At 52.2% G+C, this 23,936-nt stretch overlaps 1 protein-coding gene across 2 annotated transcripts in view; it reads left to right on the top strand.

Moving 5' to 3' along the window:
* LOC101690256 (Fc gamma binding protein) overlaps positions 1–20,249 on the top strand; it is a 41,908-nt gene extending 21,659 nt beyond the window's left edge. Inside the window, exons 9-20 of one of the 2 annotated variants that reach the window (XM_004828393.3) lie at positions 138–337; positions 2,191–2,332; positions 4,351–4,688; positions 5,665–6,238; positions 6,621–7,237; positions 7,673–8,216; positions 9,059–9,630; positions 9,868–10,441; positions 11,464–11,663; positions 16,163–16,546; positions 19,683–19,950; positions 20,075–20,249. In XM_004828393.3, coding sequence (XP_004828450.2) covers positions 138–337; positions 2,191–2,332; positions 4,351–4,688; positions 5,665–6,238; positions 6,621–7,237; positions 7,673–8,216; positions 9,059–9,630; positions 9,868–10,441; positions 11,464–11,663; positions 16,163–16,546; positions 19,683–19,913 — 4,376 coding nt within the window. In that variant the 3' untranslated portion in view covers positions 19,914–19,950; positions 20,075–20,249. The remainder of the gene's footprint in view (positions 1–137; positions 338–2,190; positions 2,333–4,350; positions 4,689–5,664; positions 6,239–6,620; positions 7,238–7,672; positions 8,217–9,058; positions 9,631–9,867; positions 10,442–11,463; positions 11,664–16,162; positions 16,547–19,682; positions 19,951–20,074) is intronic. The other variant, XM_013047657.2, reaches the window with a different exon arrangement.
* Positions 20,250–23,936: the final 3,687 nt, after the last annotated feature.

Genomic DNA, 23,936 nt, shown 5'->3' with positions numbered 1-23,936 from the left:
GGCAGAGAAGGGGGGTGGGGGGAATGGAGGGGCAGCGGGAGGGGACACTGAGGCACAGAAGGGACAGACACGGGGCCCTGCACCCCCTCCCACAGAGCCCCTGGGAGGGGGCTCTGATGAGAACTCCCTCTTTGCAGCGATGAAGTGCCCCCCCAACAGCCACTATGAGGTCTGCGCGGACACCTGTTCCCTGGGATGCTCGGCACTCAGCGCCCCCCCACACTGCCCGGAGACATGTGCTGAGGGCTGCCAGTGTGACCCCGGCTTCCTCAGCAACGGCCAGGCCTGCGTGCCCATCCAGCAATGTGGCTGCTACCACAATGGTGTCTACTATGAGGTAGGACCCCAGTGATGGCGGGCAGAGCCCGGGCCTCGTGTGGGACCCCGTTCCACTGCCCATCACCCCACAGCCTGTCCACTGGCTTCCTGAAGGTCTCTCCCACCCAGTCCTTCCTCTCCCCATAGCCCCACTATGGTCCCATTGGTCATCTCACACCTGCTGCCCCTGTCCCCTCACTCTGGCTCCCTTGGGCCACCTTCCCCCATGGCCCAGGAAGACCCTTCTCAATATGGCCATGGACCTTGCAGCTTCAAACCCTCTCCTGCCCCCTCCCCGGTCTAGGCTGTCTCTGTGACACAGCAGGTAACCCCCCTGCTTCTTTCTCCCACCCTCTCACCCACTTAACTCCTCTTTCTTTGATTTGACTGTGTGTTTGTCTGAAGTCTGTCTCGCTCAGAAGACCACGAGCTCTGTGAGGGCAGGCACCCTCTCTGCTCTTCCCCTCATACAAATGAAAGTGGTAACAAAAGCAAACAGGTAGACGCCGCTTACCACGCACCAGTTATGGTATTTGGTGCTACATGCAGTCTCGGTGTGTTACACAGAGAGACGAACTTTTTGTTATGAAATTTTATTTTTTTTAATTTATTTATTTATTTATTTATCTGTCAGAGAGAGAGAGAGAGAACACAAGCAGGCAGAGTGGCAGGTAGAGGCAGAGAGAGAAACAGGCTCCCCGATAAACAAGGAGCTGATGTGGGACTCGATCCCAGAACCCTGGGATCAGGACCTGAGCTGAAGGCACCGGCTTAACCAACTGAGCCACCCACGCGTCCCAGTGATGAAAATTTTCAAACATGCAAAAGTTAAGAGAACAGTGTGATAAATCTCCATGGACCCTTCATGCAGCTTTAGTGATAACCACATTTTCCCCATCTTGTTTCCTCTCCAACTTGGATGATTTCTTAAAAAACTCCCTTTTTCAGGGTGCCTGGGTGGCTCAGTGGGTTAAGCGTCTGCCTTCAGCTCAGGTCATGATCTCAAGGTCCTGGGATCCAGCCTCGCAGCATCGGGCTTTCTGCTCAGCGGGGAGCCTGCTTCCCCCTCTCTCTCTGCCTGCCTCTCTGCCTACTTGTGATGTGTTAAATAAATAAATAAAATCTCTTTTTAAACAGTTCCCTTTTCTTTTCCCCTATATTTCATATGTATTATTAACTAAGTCATACTACCATAGGCAGGTGCTATTATTATCAGCAGCTTCTAGATGAGGAAATTAAGTGATCAAGAGGTTAAGTAATTTTTTTAAGATTTTATTCATTTGAGAGAGAGCATGTGAGTGCATGAACAGAGGCAGAGGGAGCAGGAGAAGCAGGCTCTCTGCTGGGCAGGGAGCTCAGCATGGGACCAATCCCACGATCCTGGGATCTTGACCTGAGCTGAAGGCAGACGCTTAACCAACTGAACCACCCAGGCGCCCCAAGGTTAAGTAATTTGCACAGGGTGATACAGTTTGGAAATAGCAGAAACAGGCTTCAGACCCAGGCAGTTGCTCCAGAGCCTTTGCTCTTTTTTAAAAAATTTAAATTCAATTAATTGACATAATGTATTATTGGTTTCAGGGGTAGAGGTCAGGGATTCATCAGTCTTGTATAATACCCAGTGCTCATTATAGAGCCTTTGCTCTTAATTGGTACGTTCCAAGCTCCTCACACACAGCAGACATTGAGAGGCCATTGTGGAATCATGGATGAGTGAATGAATGAAAGAATGAGTGAATTGGACCCCAAGGCCATGCAGTGCCTCAGGGTCACAGACATCCCTTTCATGTTCTCTGAACCCTCTGGGCCCAGAACACCGGACATGCCGGTGTCAGCTCCTGCCCTGACAGCTGCTGCCCTCTGTCCCCACAGCCGAACCAGATGATGCTGATTGACAACTGCCAGCAGCAGTGTGTGTGCCACGCTGGGCAAGGTGTGGTGTGCCAGGCCCACAGCTGCAAGCCAGGACAGGTGTGCGAGCCCTCAGGAGGCGTCCTGAGCTGCATCACCAAAGGTGCTGGGCTGCATCGGGCCCTGGGTGGCTGGGAATGGAGGACAGGGACCCCAGAGCAGAGGGTGGTTGAAACCCTTATTTTTACCGTGGGAGGCACAGAGGACCAAGGATCGAGGTCTCCACCTGGGGACCTCTGGGCTGGGATTTCTAGGGCCTGGGACAGAGGGGCCCCCAGGATGGAAGGTAGAGACTCATATGGTAGAATTCAGGCTGTGTGGATATACTCCCCAGGGCTATGTTTCCTAGGGCAGGTGTCTGAGACCCTCTGCATAAGGCAAGGACAGGCAAACGTTTTCCCTAAGGGGCCAGATGATAAATATTTAAACCTGCAAGGCCTTAGGGCCTCAGTCATAACTACCCAACCCTGCCATCATGGCATGAAATCAGCCATAGACTATGTAAGCGAGGAGGAAAGGATCTCGTGAAACTCTGATATTTATGAAAACAGGCAGCCGGCTGTGAAAAGTCACTAGATTAGGCTCAGGGTTCCTAACACCATCTCCCCTTCAAGGTAGGGGTTTCGGGCAGGGACCCCACCAAGGCTGGGGTCTTCGATACAGGGCACTCCTCAAAAGGAGGATCAGGACTTACAGGGACACAGTCTCAGACAATGCAACACCACCCCCAACGCCCGATTAAGTTTAAGTCTCAGCGCTGCCCCCCAGGACTGGTTTCTTAGGGTGAAGCACAGAGCATAATTTCTTACTCCCAAAGACAAGGGAATGGGACCTCCAGAACGGACTGAGACTCTCAGTGATGCTGGGCAGGCTAACAGGAACCCCAGGGATGGGGGTATAGCAGTCAGCGTTGGATCCAGAGATGGAAATCACAGAGTAGCTTCAATGCAGAGTTTAATCAACAGAATTTACCTGTAATCAAGTACCATAGGGTAAGAAGAATATGAATGAACACAAGAGCAGATGTTGGGAGCAGCCCCCTGCTACCACCCCCAGGTTAAAGCAGGGCACCCAGGGAAGGGAGGGAGACAGGGATGTCATTGGAAGTTGCAGCCAGAGCCCACTGGCTTAGAGGTTGTGCAGGCTGGAACTGGCAGGTGGGAAGATTCTGCTGGGTTGCCGGCAAAACTAGCAAAACTCCACGGAAGCTGCTGGTCAGAGCCTAAGTGATTCTCCAGGAGCCACGGACCTGGCTGCATGCGTTCCCAACCACCCCCCAACCACCGCAGGCAAGGGGAGCCAGAAGCTGCGCCCCCTGCCACAACCCTCCAGTGCTCTCTCCCGACAAAGCCCCATACTGTTTGTTGGTGAATCTGGAGCTGAGAGGCGATAAACTGAACACGCGCACAGGGGCAGAGAGGAGGCAGTTTTAAGGTTGGGCACAGGCGTTCAAAAACTAGGGTCACAGATACAGTGGCCCTAGGGACAGAGTTTTAGACAAAGAGACCCTCAGAGCTGGGGCTTTAGAAATGAGATCCCCAAAGCCAAGGTCTCAGAGGTAGCCAGCTCAAGGAGGCAGAGTCTTACACAGAGGGATCCCCAGGCCCTGAGGAGATACAGAGACCCCCAGGGCAGGGTCTCAAATGTTAGGTCCTCTGAGGGTTTAAATTCTCACCAGGAAGTTCCTCTAGTACCTTGGTTTAGCACAGAAACCTCCAGGACAGAGTCTCAGAGGGAGTGGTCCCCAGAAGGCTAGGAGCTCAGGCACATGGAGAAATGGGGGCCGGGGTGGGGGAAGTTCTGGAACACAGAAGGCCCTGGGGCTGTGGATGCCCTTCATGGATGCCTGCAGGGCTGGTATCACAGCTAACGGGACCCACTGGGGCTGGGTTCCAACGTAAGGGCCCTACAGTGTGGGTCTTGGCTGCAAGGTCCCCAGGATCCGGTCTCAGACAGCAAACTGCCGGGTGTGGGTCTCAGCTGGGAGGCCCCTGATAGCCCTCCTCACCCACAGTAGCCCTCGGCACCATACAGGAGCCCCAGCACAAACTGGGGCAGATGCTGGGGAGTGAGCGGCCTTACGCCAGACAGACCCAGAATGCCCTCTCTCCTTGTCTCCAGACCCATGCCACGGTGTGACATGTCGGCCACAGGAGACCTGCCAGGAGAAGGATGGCCAGGCCGTGTGCGTGCCCAACTATGAGGCCACATGCTGGCTATGGGGTGACCCACACTACCACTCCTTCGATGGCTGGAACTTCGACTTCCAAGGTACCTGCGACTACGTGCTGGCCGCAGCCGGCCCCCAGGGGGGCAGCTCCCAGGGCCTAACCCCCTTCACCGTCACCACCAAGAATGAGAACCGGGGCAACCCGGCCGTGTCCTATGTGAGGCTCGTCACCGTGTCTGCCCTCGGCTTCAACATCTCCATCCACAAAGGGGAAATCGGCAAAGTCCGGGTAAGTCAGGCAGCGCAGCCTGCCAGGCTCGGTTAGGAGCTGAAGGTTCTCTCTGCCCCGAGGGTGGAAACAAAACAGCAACAGCAGTTACAGCAATTATCACCTCTCTGTGGGGAATTAAGCAGCCCTAGCCCTTTGCTAAGGGCTTTGATGTGGGATGGCAGCGTTTGCCTTTGGAGAGACCTGGGTTTAAATCCGGACTGTCCTTGTGAGCTGCGTGACGTTGGGCGAGTAACTTTTCTTGGTGGGCCTCCGTTTCCTCATCTGGGACATGGGATCCGGCTGAGAGCCTGTGAATGTTTGTGAGGGAATAAATGAGAGGCCCAGAGCCTCGAACATGGAGAGAAATTCAGGGAGATGGGGAGAGGGACAAGGGCCAGGAGGAGACAGACCACCCTTCCTGCTCATGGTAAAGGGGTTGCAGATGAATGGCAGTCCACAGCGGGAGAGGGAGAGGTGTGGGACAGGGTAGGGACCTGATAAATAATGTTGAGTGTCTTGAAGAGATGTCCAGACACAGAGAGATGCACAGGGAATGAGGAGAGAGAGAGGGAGTCACTGAATGAGAGAGATGCAGAGAAAGACCCAGAAAGAGAGAGAGAGAGAGAAAGATACAGAGTGAGAAAGAGAAACCCTGAGAGAGAAAGAGCCAGAAAGAGAAATAAGTCTAGATGTAGAGACAGGGAGAGACAACAGAGAGACAGAGAGACAGAGAGAGAGAGAGAGGAGAGGAAGGGAGGGAGATTGAGAGCGAGTGACAGACCCAGGCAAAACAGCAGAGGGAGGCTTCATTCTCCAGGGTCTGGACTCCAGCAATGTCCACAGTGCTTGTCAGATGACCTACAGCCATCAGTCAGTCGTGAGGGAGGCCTTGGCAGCTGCCAGCAGCAGCGGGACGAGGGAGGGAGGCAGGGGCCAGAGCTGGAGCCTCCACACCCCGAGTGAGCTGTTTGCCTCCTTTCCCCCTCCTCCCCAGGTGAACGGTGTGCTGACAGCACTGCCCGTGTCTGTGGCAGGCGGCCGGATCTCGGTGACCCAGGGCGCATCAAAAGCGCTGCTGGTCACCGACTTCGGGCTTCAGGTCAGCTACGACTGGAATTGGCGAGTGGAGGTGACGCTGCCTAGCAGCTACCATGACGAGGTATTTGGGCTCTGCGGGAACATGGACCGCGACAGCAGCAATGACCGAGTCTTCCCCAATGGCACCCTGGCTCCCTCGATACCCGTCTGGGGCGGCAGCTGGCGCGTTCCAGGCTGGGACCCGCTGTGCTGGGATGAATGTCAGGGGAACTGTCCAACATGCCCCGAGGACCGAGTGGAGGAGTACAAGGGCCCTGGCTTCTGTGGACCCCTGGCCCCTGGCACGGGAGGCCCATTTGCCGCCTGCCATGACCACGTGGCCCCCGACAGCTTCTTCAAGGGCTGCGTTCTGGATGTCTGCCTAGGCGGGGGGGCCCACGACATCCTTTGCCAGGCGCTGGCTGCCTACGCTGCCACCTGCCAGGCTGCTGGGATTGCCATTAAGGACTGGAGGGAGCAGGCTGGCTGTGGTGAGTGTTCGGGAGCAGAGCCGGAACTGGGGTAGGGGAGGGGTCCTGTCTCTGCCAGACTGGATGGGTCTCGCTTTCTGGGTCGTTTTGTTTGTCTCTCGCTCTCCCTATCTGTTTTTGTCTCTCGGTTTCTTGGTGCTTATCTCTATGTCTCCCTTTAATTGTCTCTCTGCCTCTCCATTTCTCATTCTCTCTCTCCTTGTCTCTGTTTGGGTCTTTCCCTGTGTGTCCCTATCACTGTCTGTCAGTGTCTCTTACTGTTCCCCTCAGTCCCTCTGTCTGTCCCTCTCTGTCTGCCTCTGTCTCCTCCCAGTCCTCTAACTCCATCCCCTGATGCCATTCCCTCCCTTTCTCTCCCTCCCACTCTTCGGTCTACCCACAGAGATCTCCTGTCCTGAGAACAGCCACTACGAGCTCTGTGGTCCTGCCTGCCCAGACAGCTGCCCATCCCCTAACCCCGCCACGACGCCAAAGCCATGTGATGGCCCCTGTGCTGAGGGCTGCCAGTGCGACTCGGGCTTCGTGTGGAGTGCTGACCGCTGCGTTCCCCTGGATGGTGGCTGTGGCTGCTGGGCCAATGGTACCTACCACGAAGCTGGCAGCGAGTTTTGGGCTGACGCCACCTGCTCCCAGATGTGCCGCTGTGGGCCTGGGGGTGGCTCACTGGTCTGCAAGCCTGCCAAGTGTGGGCTAGGGGAACAGTGTGCCCTGCTGCCCTCGGGCCAGCATGGCTGCCAGCCTGTCAGCACAGCGGAGTGTCAGGCCTGGGGTGACCCCCATTACGTCACCCTGGATGGGCACCGATTCGACTTCCAAGGCAACTGTGAGTACCTGCTGAGCGCACCCTGCAAGACACTGCCCACCGGAGCCGAGAACTTCACTGTCACTGTGGTCAACGAGCACCGGGGCAGCCAGGCGGTCAGCTACACTCGCAGCGTCACCCTGCACATCTACAAACACAGCCTTACCCTCAGTGCCCAGTGGCCCCGGCAGCTGCAGGTGAGGGGCCTGGAGCCAGGCCGGAGCACATGCCAGCCCTGGGGTTGTCTGGGACAGTCAGGAATTTGCCGTTCCCCCGACTACCTTGCATAGGTTAGCAAGGAATGATGCAGGGGTTGGAGTATAGGCCTTGGGGCAGGGCGTCTCAGAGCAGTGGCTTCCCCACTGGATAACTCCTTTAGTTTGGCCTTAGTTTATCCCGCTATAAAATGGGTGTAAGGAAAGTACCTGCTTCAGAGTGTTGTGTGAAGAAGCAGCAACCTCCTGTCTGCAGAGGCCTGTTATTACTACTACTGCTATCATCATTATTATTACAAAGGGTAGATCCGGGGCTCAGGTTTCCACCCTATACCCCCAACCCCGTGCGTAGTGGAGCCAAAATTCAAACCCGTACCTGCACCGTTCATTCCTCCCATCCTTACCCCGTGTCCGCAGGTGGACGGCAAGCTCGTAGCGCTGCCCTACCAGCTGGACTCGCGCCTGAGCGCCTATGTGAGCGGCGCCGACGTGGTGGTGACCACGGCCGCTGGGCTCTCTCTGGCTTTCGACGGGAACAGCTTCGTGCGGCTGCGCGTGCCGGCGCCGTACGCGGGCGCCCTCTGTGGCCTGTGCGGGAACTACAACCAGGACCCCACCGATGACCTGAAGGCTGTGGATGGGAAGCCAGATCGCTGGCAGGTGGGAGGCGAGGCTGGCTGCGGGGAGTGCGTGCCCGGGCCATGCCCGCCGCCGTGCACAACAGAGCAGCAGGAAGCCTTCGGCGGCCCGGACGCCTGTGGCGTGATCTCCGCCGCCGACGGCCCACTGGCGCCCTGCCACGCCCTTGTGCCCCCGGAGAAGTACTTCCAGGCCTGCTTGCTGGACGCCTGCCAGGCCCAGGGCCATCCGGGAGGCCTCTGCCCGGCTGTGGCGGCCTATGTGGCAGTCTGCCAGGCCGCGGGGGCCCAGATCGGCGAGTGGAGGCGGCCGGACTTCTGTCGTGAGTACTGATGCATGCCTAGTCTACATAGTGGGGGTCTTCCTACCTCCCCTTTCCAGGCCTCTAAGATAAGAGCCTTCTCCTCCACCATGGAGTTAGGCATCCCCTTGCTTCCCCTGAGCCAGATAGCTCCTGTCCGAAAAACGATCTTGGCATTCACACACTGCAATGTACCAGGTCATACTGCAATGGGAGAGACTCAGATATACCTGGTCAGAAACCTCGGGTCCAGGATCCTCTCAGGGATTCAGGTGCTGATATCCTAGTCAGACAGACTGGGGTGGCTGGGCCCGCGGAAGCTACACAGCAAGATACAGCTGATCAGGTAGAGGCTGTCCGGTACCCCTGGTGAGAGAGCCCTGGAGTTGGTCCCATGCACCTACGATGTTTCAAACCCTGAAAGACACAAGGTCAGACAGAATTGGTCTGATAACCTCAGACGGGGAGTCTCCTGCTTAGAGGCACTTGGGCAGAGACTCCCGGGTAGAATCATGACCCTGACATAGCCCCAAGTAGATAGACATATACAGGTTCTTGGTGGGATCATCCGGGGCAGTTCCCCTCAGACACATTGCCTTGGTCAAATGTATCCTGTTAGCTTCATGCAATCAGACACCTATGGTCAAAGTCACGCTGACACAACCTTGTCGGAGAGACTCCGTCAGAGGCCCCTGGTCAGACATCCACAAGCCAGGTAGACCCAGGTGGATTCCCACCAGACACACAAGATACATTTGGCCCCACACCCCACTCAGGCTCACCTGGGCAGGTCCTCCCACTCTGCGCCTCCCCTGTGCCCCTCCCTTGCTGCTTCCTGGCTCATTCCCTCTTGCTCCCCACAGCCCTCCAGTGCCCTGCCAACAGCCACTACAAGCTCTGCGGTGACTCCTGCCCTGTGAGCTGCCCGAGCCTCTCCGCGCCCGAGGGCTGCGTGCAGAGCTGTCGTGAGGGCTGCGTCTGTGATGCCGGCTTCGTGCTCAGCGGTGACACCTGCGTGCCTGTGGGCCAGTGTGGATGCCTCCACGAGGGCCACTACTACCCGCTGGGCGAGTCCTTCTACCCAGGCCCTGAGTGTGAGCGGCGCTGTGAGTGTGGGCCAGGTGGCCAAGTCACTTGCCAGGAGGGCCCGGCCTGCAGGCCCTACGAGGAGTGCCGGGTAGAGGACGGTGTCCAGGCCTGCTACCCTACAGGTTGTGGCCGCTGCGTGGTCAATGGGGGCCTCCACTACATTACCCTTGATGGCCGTGTCTATGACCTACATGGCTCCTGCTCCTACATCTTGGCCAAAGTCTGCCACCCACAGCCTGAGGATGAGGACTTTAGCATTGTGCTCGAGAAGGATGCGACCGGCAATGTCCAACAGCTGGTGGTGACTGTGGCTGGCCAGGTTGTGAGACTGGCTCGGGGGCCAAAGGTGAGTGGATATGGCCTTACCCTGGGAATCTGAGCAGGACAGGGCCCACCCTGAGGGTTCTGAGGGGGCTATGACCCCGCCCCAAGGCAAGTGAGGGGGACAGAGATCTGAGGGTCTGAAGGGGCATGGTCCCACCCCAAAGGGCCTGCGAGGGACATGGCTCCACCCCAGGAGTCTGAGGGGACCACTCCACCCGTGGTTCTGTGAGTCCCTGACCTCCCTGACCTTTCCACCTAGGTCACTGTGGACGAAGAAGCTGTGGCCCTGCCTGTGGCTGTGGGTCACGTGCGGGTGACCGCCGAGGGCCGGAACGTGATTTTGCAGACGACCAAAGCACTGCGGCTTCTCTTTGATGGCAATGCCCATGTCCTCATATCCATCCCCAGCCCCTTCCGTGGCCGGGTCTGTGGCCTCTGCGGGAACTTCAATAGCAACTGGACCGATGACCTCGTCTTGCCCAATGGTGCCGAGATCCCCAGCGTGGATGCCTTTGGAGCCGGGTGGCGGGCACCCAGCTCCTCCCACGGCTGTGGCGAGGGCTGTGGGCCCAGCGGCTGCCCCGTGTGCTTGGCCGAGGAGACGGCACCATATGAGAGCAACCAGGCCTGCGGTCAGATCCGGGACCCCCAGGGCCCTTTCGCGGCCTGCCACGCAATACTGAACCCCTCTGAGTACTTCCGCCAGTGCGTGTACGACCTGTGTCTCCACAAAGGCAACACCACCTTCCTCTGCCGCAGCCTGGAGGCCTACACGGCAGAATGCCAGGCAGTCGGTGGGACCGTGAAGACGTGGAGAACAAGCAGCTTCTGCCGTGAGTGTCTGGGGGGCCCCTCCGAGGACTCCAGACCGGGCTCAGGGATAACCCCCTGACCAACTCCTGTCCTATGTCTCAAGAGCAGTCCCTCCCTCCGGAAGGCTCCCCCCAGCTTCTCCCGCAGCACACCTGCTGGCCTCCCTCCTTCCCCCTGAAGCCCTTCTCAGACTTCAGGGACCCCCAGTCCTGAAATCGCAGACACAGTTCTTCCCCAGGGTTCATCCTCAGCCCTTTCCTCCTGACCCTGGAGGGCTGGTCAGGCAGGTCCGCAGCTCACATGATAAAGCCTGAGTCTGTGGCTCACCTGGAGCTCTGGGATGGGACCATATCCCCTCTAATCCCCAGCCCAGGACGGTACCTCTCAGGTACCCCTAGTGAGGAGTATGTTTCCTTCAGACTGCCAGGGTAGGGCTGTGTCTCACTTATCCTTCTCAGGACAGCACCCATGTCCAGAGTCATTACCCACCTATGTAGCCCTCGATTTGTCCTCAGTGCTGACAGTGGACACTGTCTGTCTTCAGCACCGACCAATCTCCTGACTGCCAGTCTTAGGGGTCCAGCAGCTTCCTGGACACTTTCCCCTGGGTGTCTTTAGGGTCTCTCACACCTGCTGTGTTCCCATATGACATCAGCATTTTACCCCAAACCTGATCCTCCCTTTCCCTGACCCCAGTCCACATCTCCCGGCAGCCTTGCCATTGGCCAGTTGCTCAGCCAGAGCCCAGGGCCTCACCCTAGAGGCTTGCCCTGCGTCTTTGCAACTCCCTGTGTTTACCCCATCCTAGTCCTGGACCCCTCTGCCTCTGCTTCCCCAGTGCAGCCCTGACCATGCTATTGGACTATTGGTCCCACTGACATGAACTCCACAGGACAGGGCCCGAGGCTATCTTGGCAGCTGGCATCCCCAGCACTGCCAACCGAGATCCTGGTTTGCGGGGAGGCCACAGTCAGTGTGGGGGTTGGGGCATGGGGCCTCGCCCGCCCCCAAGCCTGACCCACCCTGCCTTTTCCCTGTACAGCACTGCAGTGCCCTGCCCATAGTCACTACTCCACCTGCATGCGCTCCTGCCAGGGCTCCTGCGCAGCTCTGTCCGGCTTCACGGGCTGTACCAGCCGCTGCTTTGAGGGCTGCGAGTGTGACGACCGCTTCCTGCTCTCACATGGCACCTGCGTCCCCATACAGAACTGTGGCTGCGCCCACAATGGCCACTACTTGCCGGTGAGGGCGGGCTGGCGGCTGGCGGCGGGCAGGGAGGGTGGAAGGGCTCAAGGGAGACTCGGGGCTTCTGTGCCGACCCCCTCAAGGTTGGGGACAGAGGAGCCACCTCCATTTCCCAGCTCGGTGACTCAGTGCCGGTAAAGTCCCGGTATGAGTTTCCTGAGGCTGCTGAGACAAACGACCTTAAACTCGGTGGCTTCACGAACCAGAGAAATCTGTTCTCCCAGAGTTCTGAAGCCCAGCATTGGAAATCAGGGTCACTGGGGCAAAATCAAGGTGTGGGCAGAATGGCGCCCTTCAGAGGCTCTGGAGGAGAATGGCTTCCTCCCCCGCTCCAGGTTTTGATGGCTGAGGCATTCCTCAACTGTGGCCACCTGCAATTTTTTCTTCTGTATCACATTTCCCTTCCTCCTGTGTGTGTGTGTCATAAAATCTCCACGTGCCTCCCTCTTCTAAGGATACATTCAATTGCATTTAAGTCCCACCCAGATAATCCAGGACAGGCTCCCCATCTCCAAATCCTTAATTCATCACATCCACAAACACTCTTTTTCCATATAAAACAGGTTCCAGGAATCGGGGCCTGACATATTGGGGGGCCCATTATTCAGCCTCCTCCAGTCCCCTCTCTGAGCCTCATTTTCTTCATGGGGTTAATCGTCATCCTGGCACCAGAGGTGTTTGACAATCAGGTGCCATTGTGCCTGAAAGGTACCCGCTGGGGCCCGAGCCTCACCTTCTGCCTTCATCATATAGTAAAAATACTGACAATTTACAACAGCACAGATGGTGGGCAAGTTGGCAATTGTCTCCTGATGGAAGTTGAAAGTGAATTAGATTTACTTTTGTGCTTGATGTTTTCTGCGCTCTTGTGATGTCCCAAGTTTGTTATAGGTGTCACTTTATTTTGTGATCATAACACTCTTATGAGATGGGCACTATTGCGACAAAGAGAAGTCAGCCCAGGACCGTCTCTTAGCGAGTAGTGAGGCTGGGATTTACACCCCAGCAGTCCGGACCCACCCTCTGAACAACTAGGCATTCTACTTCCTCATCATATTTATCAAATAAAGGAAAGATGAATGACCACATCCCATCCTCATTTATCCCCATCATTTTATTAATGGCAGAAAGGTAGACTAGAAGGCCAGAAAGTACAAGACTTCTGGGGGAGGAAATGCCAAACTGCTCCTTCCTCTGGGTGTCACCACCTACAGGAAGCCCTCCCTGATCTCCTAGGCTGGTTTAGGTATTACTACAGTGCTTCCCCTTTCCCAACTCTGACCAGTCTGCTTGTGCTAGAAGGTTTCTTGGATTTATGAGTCTAATATTCACCAGAGAAGTCTGGGCTGGAGATACAGATGAGCGAGCCACCCATATAAAGATGGTATTTAGCTCTTTTGTTCTATTCATTCATTTCTTTTAATGTTTTCAGACTTCTTTTTTATTTTTTAACATTTAACATATATTATTTGTTTCTGAGGTACAGGTCTTTGATTGACCGGTCTTCCATAATACCCAGTGCTCTCTTACAACACATACCCTCCCCAGTGTCCATCATCCAAGTACCCTATCTTCCCAGCCTCCAGCAACCTCCCCTCCAGCAGCCCTCAGTTTTTTCCTAATATTAAGAGTCTCTTATGGTTTGTCTCCCTCTCTGGTTTTGTCTTGTTTCATTTTTTCCTCTCTTCCCCTATGATCTTCTGCCTTGTTTCTTAAATTCCACATATCAGTGAGATTATATGATAATCGTCTTTCTCTGGTTGACTTATTTCACTTAGCATAATATTCCCTAGTTTCATCCATGCCATTACAAATGGCAAGATTTCATTTTTGATGGCCGTGTAGTATTCCATTCTGTGTGTGTGTGTGTGTGTGTGTGTGTGTGTACACACACCACATCTTCTTTATCCATCCATCTGTTGATGAACATCTAGGCTCTTTCCATAGTTTGACTATTGTGGACATTGCCGCTATATACATTGAGGAGCATATGTCCCTTGGGATCACTATATTTTATCTTTAGGGTAAATACCCAGTAGTGTGATTGCTGGGTCTTAGGGTAGCTCTATTTTCATACTTTTTGAGGAATCTCCATACTGTTTTCCAGAGTGGCTGCACTGGCTTGCATTCCCACCAACAGTGTAGGAGGGTTCCCCTTTCTCCACATCCCAACATCTGTCGTTTCCTGACTTGTTGATCTTAGCCATTCTGACTGGTGTGAGGCAATATCTCATTGTGAGTTTGATTTGTATTTCCCTGATGTTGAGTGCTGTTGAGCACTTTTTCATGTGTCTGTTGGCCATCTGGATGTCTTCTTTGCAGAAATGTCTGTTCATGTGTTCTGCCCATTTCTTGATTGGATTATTTTTCTTTGGATGTTGAGCTTGATAAGTTCTTTGTAGATTTTGGATACTAGCCCTTTATCTGATATGTCATTTGCAAATATCTTCTCCCATTCTGTTGGTTGTCTTTTGGTTTCATTGACTGTTTCCTTTGCTCTGCACAAGCTTTTTATCTTTAAGTCCCAATAGTTCATTTTTGCCTATGTTTCCCTTGGCTTTGGAGACATGTCTACAAGAATTTGCTGCGGCTGAGGTTGAAGAGGTTGCTGCCTGTGTTCTTCTCTAGGATTTGGATGGATTCCTGTCTCACACTGAGGTCTTTCATCCATTTTGAGTCCATTTTTGTGTGTGTGTAAGGAAATGGTCCAGTTTCATTCTTCTACATGATGCTGCACAATTTTCCCAACACTGTTTTTTGAAGAGACTGTCATTTTTCCACTGGACATTCTTTCCTGCTTTGTTGAAGATTAGTTCACCACAGAGCTGAGGGTTCATTTCTGGGTTATCTATTCAGACTTCTTTTTTTAAAATAATTCAAACTTAAGGAAACTTGCAAGAATCATATGAAGAACTCCTGTATACCTTTTCTTTAGGTTCTTGTTGACCTTTTGGCATGCTTGCTTTTTTTTTTTTTAAGATTTTATTTATTTATTTGAGAGAGAGAGAGAGGGAGAGAGAAAATGAGCGAAAGGGAGGGGCGGAGGAGGGGGGAGAAGCAGAGTCCCCGCTGAGCAGGGAGCCCGATGCGGGGCTTAATCCCAGGACCTGAGATCATGACCTGAGTCAAAGGCAGACACTGAACTGACTGAGCAGCCCCCACCCCGGTATCCCCTTATGCTTGGTCTATCATCCTTTCGTATAAGGGTATATGAACGTGTTTTCTGAACTATTTTAGAGTGATGCTGACATAGTGCTCCTTTACCCCCTAGTACTTTGGCTTGGCTTTCCTAAAAACAAGGAAATTCATTTACATGATTATGATATGATTAATTTCAAAATCAGGAAGTGAACACTGACTCAATACTATATAAAGACTCCGTCTGAGTTTTACCAGTGGTCCCAGTGATATCCTCTACAACAATTGCCCGCCCCTCCTGGGCCAGAGTCTAAATGAGGATCAGACACTGCTTTTAGTTTTGTTGAGATTTGATGAGATCACCAGGTAGTGAACCCAGAGAGAGAAGGAAAAGGTTTAAGGGCTGTGCACTGAGCAAAGTAACAGTTACGGATTGGGGAGATGATCTGGGAGGTGAGGACGAACTTGAAAATGCAGGAAAAAGAGAGGAGCCAGTCAGGTAGGAGAAAAAAAGTTATTTGCTGGAGTTGGGTTCCCAGGGCCCTGTGTTCTGGGCTGTGGGTGTCAGGACTCCAGGCTCTCTGTCTTACCTGCTATGATTTGGCTTTTACTGGTTTACACCTTACCCCAAAACATAGTGACTTAGGGGTGCCTGGGTGGCTCAGTGGGTTAAAGCCTCTGCCTCCGGCTCAGGTCATGATCTCAGCATTCTGGGTTCGAGCCCCGCATCAGGCTCTCTGATCGGCGGGGGCCTGCTTCCTCCTCTCTCTCTCTCTGCCTACTTGTGATCTCTGTCTGTCAAGTAAATAAATAAAATCTTTAAAAAAAAATAGTGGCCTAAAACAACTACTTGCTGAGTTCATGATTCTGGGAGTCCACTGTTCAGGCTGGACTCATCTGGGTGCTTCCTCCGCTGTTCTGGAGCTCATCATACATCTCTAGCCCTGTGGTGGGTCCGCTGAGGGCTGGCTGGCATACAGTGGTAGCAGCTGGGATTGGTGTCTCTCTTCCGTGGGGTCTGATCCTCCAGCAGACTAGTCCATGCTTGTTCTTATGGCCAGGGTCCCAAGAAAGAGAGAGAGAAGGGAGGAAGGAAGGGAAAGAGAGAGAAAGAGAAAGCTGTGAGGTCTCATGAGGTCCAACCTTGAACCTGGCGCGGCATTACTTCTGTTGCCTTACAACAACCAAAGTGTAACGCTTAAGTGAACCCAGATTCCTGGGGGAAGGGGAAGTAAACTCCATGGCTCAGTGGAAGTTGCTGCCAAGTCACCCTGTATGGTTGCAGAGAGTCTGGGAGATTGCGGCCATGGGCGCCATCCGCTGCACCCCGGCCACCTGGCCCCTCTCTCTATGCACAGGTGAACTCCTCACTGCTGAGCTCAGACTGCCACCAGCGCTGTTCCTGCTCCCCAAGCACCGGCCTGACTTGCAAGGCATCCAGCTGCGAGCCAGACCGTGTCTGTGAGGTCCAGGCTGGGGCCCGGAACTGCTGGGCCTCCCAGGGTCTCTGTTCCCTTTCTCTGGATAACAGCCTCACCACCTTCGATGGGTCCCGCAGAGCTTTCCGCTCCCAGGGCATCTACGAGCTGTCTTCCCCCTGCCCAGGGCTACCAGACACCATCCCCTGGTTCCGCGTGGTGGCTGTGGTCCAGGCCTGCCAAGGCAAAGTTGAATCTGTGAACCAGGTTCACATCTTCTTCAAGGATGGGCTGGTGACTCTGAGCTCAGAGCACGGAGTGTGGGTAAGCCTGGGCACAAGGGCATGTCTCCCCTGGGCTTTTGTCCTTCCTGCTGCTATGCGCCTACAATCCTGGCTGCCCGTCTGCCTGTGTTTTCTTTATCCAGATCTCTGTAGTTCAGTCTCTGGATTGGTATTTGTCTCAGTATTTTGAACTTAGTCTGTTCTGGCTGAGTTCTTGAGGAGCGAAAACACACTCAAGTCAATCACTCATTTTGATCATAGCATTAATCAAAACTCTATTGGTTGTAAACAGCAGAAATCCAAATCAGGTTGCCTTGAGCAAAAAGGAATTTCTTGGCCCCTAGAACTAGAAAATCCAGGGGTAGAGCCTCAGGCGTGGCTGCATCCAGGTGCCCTAGTGGTATTATCCGGATTTGTACCTCTATCTTTTGGACTTGCTGTTCACCAAATCAGTTTCATTCTTTGTGGTTCCCCACAAGGACAGGGACTATTATCTCCATTGTACACAGAGGAAAAACTAGGTCCCAAGAAGCCCCAAGCATTCAGATTTCCTGGGAGAGATCCAGGCTTTGAACCCACCAGCACCAGGCTCTGTTCCCCACCACGTTGGTGGGAACAAGGTCCTAGGGGTAACAAGGGGCCATGATCATGTCCAAATGCAGTGTTCAATAGGAATTTCTCCTGGACTCTGATGACGCTGGCCACTGATCCTTCCCTCACCTGTCCCTCAGCTTGCTCTTCGGGCCCCGCTCAGCCTATCATTGTCTGCCTCCACGAGTCTGTTCCAGCTCTGGTGCCCCCTCTCTTCTGCCTCTTGACTTCCTCTCACGTACATTTATGTTTGCCAAACCCCATGGTTCTTGCCACCCTCGTTCCAGATTTCTCAGAGAGAATCTGGCCAAACTGAGGTCTGATGCTGACTTACATTCCAATTATTCGTGGCCCATGCGGGAGAGCCCCAGACCCAAACATGGACGTCAAGCTACACTAACGTTCCCAGATGAGCATGTCCCTAGTTCTGTGACCTTTTACTGATTGCAGAGACATCCACTGGGGTCTTCTAGGTTCAGTGGAGAGAGACAGCCGATGCTCCACACACACACACCCCTCGGTGGATGGTCTGCAAACCCCCACCAGCGCTTGGAGATGGGCCAAGACTCAGCCTTGCTGGAAGCAGGGAGGTTTGCATTCTCTCCTTCCAATAATCTGGGCCAGTCATTCCTTTTCTCAAGCCATCTTCTTGATCCATAATTCAGGTTAACAGACCCCTACTCTTGACCTCCCCCTTGCCCTTCTACGGAGAGAAACAGTTCTCTACAGAGCAGACAGATGTTCGAGAAATGGGAATCAGATCATGTGGAAAACTCTACGGTGGCTTCCTAGAGCAGCATTCCAAACTCAAGCCACCTCCTTTCATTGGCCTACATACAAGGTTTTGTGTGATCTGACTCCTGCTGGCCTCCAACCCTGTTTCTGGTAACTCCATCCCTTGTTAGCTATGCTAATGATTGGCCAGGCCGACCTTTCAGTAAACCAGGCTTGTTCCCGCTTCGGACCTTCACATGTGCTGTTCCTACTGCTGCAAAGCTCTTCACCCAGGCAGGCTGAGTTGACACCTTCTCGTCCTCCAGATCTCAGTTCCAGCGGTGCTTCTCCAGAAAGGCCTTTCCTGACCACGTACCAAAGTTCCTCCTCTCTATCCCAGTCTCCATACTATCAGGGTCTTTGATTTCCTTCAAAACACTTCTCGCTTTCTGTAGTCATCCATTATTTGTTCGTGTTTCTTGCTTTTCTTCATCACTAGAATATAATCCTTAGGTGGGCAGTGGTCCCATCCATCTTGGTCATCACTTTGTCCCCAGTACCCAGAATGGGGCCTGGCCACCCAAGAGGATTCCCAGGAGAAGGTTGTTTTTGTGAATACAATCAGCCCTGTTGCGTCTACAGCAGACCATGAACTGAGTGACAGATGATACAGACCTAGTTCTTATACTTCCAAAGCTTAAAGCCTGGTGAAACTCTGCATCCACCCCTCCAACTATCCTTCGCTGCATCTCTCTCTTTCTCTCCCTTCTTCCAGCCATCTATTCTTCTACCTGTTTCCTTTTTCCCCTTTCTCCCTCCCTCTCTTTTCCCTCCCTCCATTCCTTCTTTCCCTCTCTCCACCCACCTATCATCATTCACCTACAGTCCTTACACCCATCTATCCCCTCATCTACCCATCCATCATCCATCCATCCATCCACCTACCAGTCCATCCATCATCCATCCATCCACGCATCCATGCGTCCACCCATCCATCATCCATCCACCCATCCACCTACAAGTCCATCCATCTGTCCATCCATCAATCCATGCTTCCACCCACCCATCATCCATCCACCCACTAGTGTGTACACCCACCCATCCACTCATCCAACCAACCACCATCCACCCACCAATCCATCCATCCATCCATCTATCCAGGCAATATCTACCTATCTTTCCAATCACCTGACAGGGGAACAGAAATCATTTATTAAATCATTTATTAAAAGAGAAATTTAATTCAAAGAAGTTTCTCTAAGGAGTCTAGCTCTAGAAGGATTAATTCATCAATGAAAAGTTATTTAAAGGAAAAATCTCATACAATTACCAAGGTTACTGAGTCCACAGCTTATGACAGAGAAACTGTAATTTTCTCACATGATTGTGATACTTTCTAGATCATTACTTGTCTTCAGACATCAGCATTGAGAAAATAAAGCATGAAGTTGCTTTTGTTAGGGAACCAGTTACTTACAGGACACATACAAGTGTTGTTTTGTTTTGTTTTGTTTTGTTTGAAAAAGAGAACCGGAAAGGATGATGATGGGGTTGGATTGTGTGTTTATCTGTCTGGTACAAAGTGCTCCTCACCACCCCAGCTGCCCTTGAGATGTTTTTTGCATCCTTACTTATCCATTGACCCATCTCTCTGTCAACTGTCTGTCCTTTTAACCATCTGTCCAAATCTCCAGCTAGCTCATGTACGCATCTGTTCATACCATGCCTCTATCCATGTCTTTGTCTCCTTTGGCACCTGTGTCTCTGCTTTTGCTCCTTGAACTTGTTTTCCTGCTTGAAGGCTCCTTCCTGGTAACCCTCCAGTTCTTTTGTGGCTCTAGTCTCACCTATGTTTCCCCTACCACCACCAGGTAAATGGCATCCATGTGGCCCTCCCAGCTGAGTTATCAGCATCTGTGTCCATACATAAGAATCCCGATGGCTCCGTGAGCGTTAACCAGAAGGCTGGGGTCCAGGTGTGGCTTGACCTCAAAGGGAAGCTGGCTGTGATGGTCAGCGAAACCCATGCTGGGAAGCTGTGTGGGGTCTGTGGAAACTTTGACGGGGACCAGACCAATGACGAGAATGACTCCGGAAAATGACAACGGACATCTGGAGAATGCAGGACTTCTCCCCATGGTGAGGGGTATAGCATGGAAGCCAGGCTACTTGGGGCAGGGGCACCTGGGTCCTCATGGGAAGTGGGCAGTCGGGGTAAGTGCTCAGTCTGCAAGAGGAAATGCTAAGAGTCTGTCTCTTACAGTGACAGCTGGTCAGTCATCTACTGGGAATGAGGACTTCATGACCTGAGCCTCCTGGAGACTGAATAATTGGGGGGTGCACAGTGTCCATGTGTGCCCCTACACTGTTGTACCCCTTTGATGAGTCTCCAAGGCCAACTACAAGAGCACTGAATAAATATCTCAGGCTAAGCTGCATGCCAGTGTGTCTGTCTCATGCCTCCTCCTCCCCGACTTTCCTTCTTGCACAGCAGCTGCCAGATGCCTGCACAATAAATTTGGGGGGTGAAAAGATGGTTGGATGGATGGATGGATGGAGGGAGGGAGGGATGGATGGATTATGGGTGGGTAGAAGGGAGGAGAAAGGGAGGGAGGAGGAAGGAGACATGGATGGGCAGATGGGGCGTGGAGAAATGGGAAGATAGGGACATGGATAATTAAAAGAGTAGATGAGAAGATGAACAATTGGATAGAGGGAAGGAGTTGAAAATAGAAAGAGGGATGAATAGATTTCAGCTTTAGCATTTACAGTCCAACAAGTGAATTTCTCTGCCACTCAGTTTCCTCGTATGTCTTAGTCTGTGCAGCTGCTAAAACAAAATACCACAGAATGGATGCCTTATAAAGAGCAAACACTTATTTCTCACCTTTCCAGAGACTGGGAAGTCCAAGGTCAAGGCATCAGGAGACTCAGTGTCTGGTGAGAGCCCGCTCCCTGTTCATAGTTGGCTCTCTTCTCATGTATCCTCACAGGGAAGAGGGGCAAGGGAGCCCTTTGGGGCCTCTTTTATAAAGGCACTAATCTCATCTATGAGGGCTCCGCCCTCACGACCCAATCACCTCTCAAAGGCCCCACCTCCAAATACCTTCACATTGGGGATTATGTTCCAACATAAGAATTCTGAAGGGATTCAGTCACTCAACACCACCTCTATTTTAGAGAGAGTTTGTGGGCAGAGGAAGGGGCAGAGAGAGAGGGAGAGGGAGAGACTCTCAAGCAGACTCCCCACTGAGCACCAAGCATGATGAGGGCTCCCACATCTCAAGACCCTGAGACCATGACCTGAGCCAAAACCAAGGGTCAGACGCTTAACCAACTGAGCCACCCAGATGCCCCAACAGCATCATATTTAAAGCAGAGTTCATGAAAGTACCCACCTCATGGAGTTGGAGTGGGGATTTAATGTGTCAATCCTATCCACGAGTCAAAATTTGAAATCCTGGGGCACGTGGCTCAGTGGGTTAAGCCTCTGCCTTCACTCAGGTCATGATCTCAGGGTCCTGGGATCGAGTCCCACATCGGGCTCTCTGCTCTTCAGGGAGCCTACTTCTTCCTCTCTCTCTCTCTGCTTGCCTCTCTATCCACTTGTGATATCTCTCTGTCAAATAAATAAAATCTTAAAAAAAAAATTTGAAACCCTCTTCTTTTCCAACCCCGTCCCCCAGCCTTCCCACGGTGGCCTTCCCCACCTCAGTGAATAGCATTGCCTCCACTCAGCCATAGAAGTCAGAAAACAGGGATCATTCGTTCCTCCCTTCCTGCCCCCCACCTCAGTTCATCAACATACCCTGTTGGGTTGTATCAAAGCATATCCACTTTCTTAAGCCCACCGGTGCAACCATCACCCTCATTCATGCTGACAATGCCAACAGACCCCTATCTGCTCTTCCCCTTTTGCAATCCATTCTCACCACTTCTCTATGACTCTTGTTAACATACAAGAGGGACCATTAGCTATACATTCTCTTATAATAAAATCAAATTCTTCATCTTTTCCTATAAGGCCCCTGTCCACCTCTTCTGACTCATCTTCAGTTGCTGCCTTGCCAATTATGATTTGGAAACCTGCTCTTTCAATGTACTGAACATGCCAAATTTTCCCATTTCACTTCTGTGCACTTGGAACATGACTAGCTGCTGCTTATCCCTCAAATGTCAGCTTATATGTTACTACCTTAGAGAGGCCTTCCACAGCCACCTCACTTAAAGTGGATTCCCTCTGTTACCCTCTGCCCCAGATGCTTGCCTGCTTGCTTCTTTCCTTCCTAGCATTTACTACACTTCAAAATTACATTTATTTGAATTTCTGCCCAATTAGAAGTAACTCAAAGGTAGAGACTACATCTGTCTCATTCACCACTTTAAAGGTTTTATTTATTTATATGACAGACAGAGATCACAAGAAGGGAGAGAAGCAGGCAGAGAGAGAGGAGGAAGCAGGCTCCCTGCCAAGCAGAGAGCCTGGTGCGGGGCTCGATCCCAGGACCCTGGGATCGTGACCTGAGCCAAAGGCAGAGGCTTTAACCCACTCAGCCACCCAGGGGCCCCACAGTCACCACTTTATTCCCAGAAACTAGCACATAGTAGATGCTCGGTACATATTTATTGAATGAGTAAATGACCAATGATTAACCTGGAGCAAAGATTGCATAGTAAATCCTTTACATAGTAAAGGATTATATCCACAGTATGAAAAGTGCTCCTTCAAATCAATAAGAAAAAGATAACAGTCCAGTTAGGAAAAAAAATGAGGATATACACAGGCAATTAACAGAAAAAGAAATGTACATATGTTGAATGATTCAATATGTCAGGTTATTCATATATAATATTTCTAAGCTTCACAACAAACCTGCAACAACAACAAAAAAGACAATCCAGATGTCTATTAGTAGGGGACTGGTTGATCTAACATGATGGACAACTCTGCAGATGAAGGTAAAATAAGGTATATTTGTATACACTGCACAGTATTGATCTCTGGGATATGAAGTGAAGAAAGCAAGGTGGGAACAGGGTACATAGTGAGAGAGACCTAAGAGAAGGGTCACAAGGGGGCTTTAAGAGTACTGGTAATGCCCTCTTTGTGGGCTTGGGTGGCAGTGATATGGGTTCCCCCCTTTGTGATAACTCGTAAAACTGCACAGTTGCATGCACGTTTCTGTAAGCATGTCGTATTTCAAAAAGTTTTAAAATGAATAAAATCATAATCTCTGAAAATTCCTGGCCAGTGTGTGTGTGTGTGTGAGAGAGAGAGAGAGAGAGATTGAGAGAGAACAACCAAGTGAAGCACTTACTCTGGGCCAGGCCTTGTTCTAGGTACTGGGTGATACAGCAATGAATGGGACAGACCAGTTCATTCTCCTGGAGGTTTTTAGTAATTTCTCATAGTAGCACTTGTTTTGCTTTGTGGAATGAATATGAGGATAAATATTAATATTATAAAATTACAAGTCACAAATTCCCAATACTTATGCAGAATCCACTCACTCCTCCCTCTTTGCCCTGCCTATACCCTGATCTTGTCCTTCCTTGTCTGCTACCTGATCCACCACAGCAGTCTCCCCCTTGGTCTTCCTGCTTTCAGGGCAACTCCCACACTGTTTCCCACCTGCAGACAGAGTGCTCCCATGTCAGACCACAACCCTTCTCTGTTCAAGAACCTTCCATAGCTTCAGATCACTCAGAGTAAAAGCCAAAGTCCTCCCCATGGCACACAAGGCCCCACACAACTTTCCCTGCTCTCGTCTCCTTCCACTCTGAGGGCTAACTCTGCCCCAGCCACACCCTTCACTGCTTCTCCAACCCTCCATACCCTCCCTGCCCCAGGCCCTTTGCACAAACAATCCTCGCTACCTAAAACTCTCTTTCCCCAGACAGGAGCATACCTCACTCCTCACCTCTTTTAGCTCTTTGCTTAAGTCACCTGATGCATTCCTTGACCTCCAGTGAAGGAATGTCACCCCTCCTCTAACAGTCCTCTCTTCTTTCCCTGCTGTTATTTCTCCAAAGCACCTTTTTTGCCTTCCAATATCTTGGTTTCTGTTTCTAATATATCTTGGTATCTGTTTCTCCCACTAGAAGATGAACTCCAGAAGGGTGGG

This window comes from Mustela putorius, unplaced genomic scaffold (assembly GCF_011764305.1).
Source record: "Mustela putorius furo isolate JIRA1106 unplaced genomic scaffold, ASM1176430v1.1 tig00000196_pilon_pilon_pilon, whole genome shotgun sequence".
Taxonomy (NCBI): Eukaryota; Metazoa; Chordata; class Mammalia; order Carnivora; family Mustelidae; genus Mustela; species Mustela putorius.
This window is presented reverse-complemented; position numbering and strand designations above follow the sequence as displayed.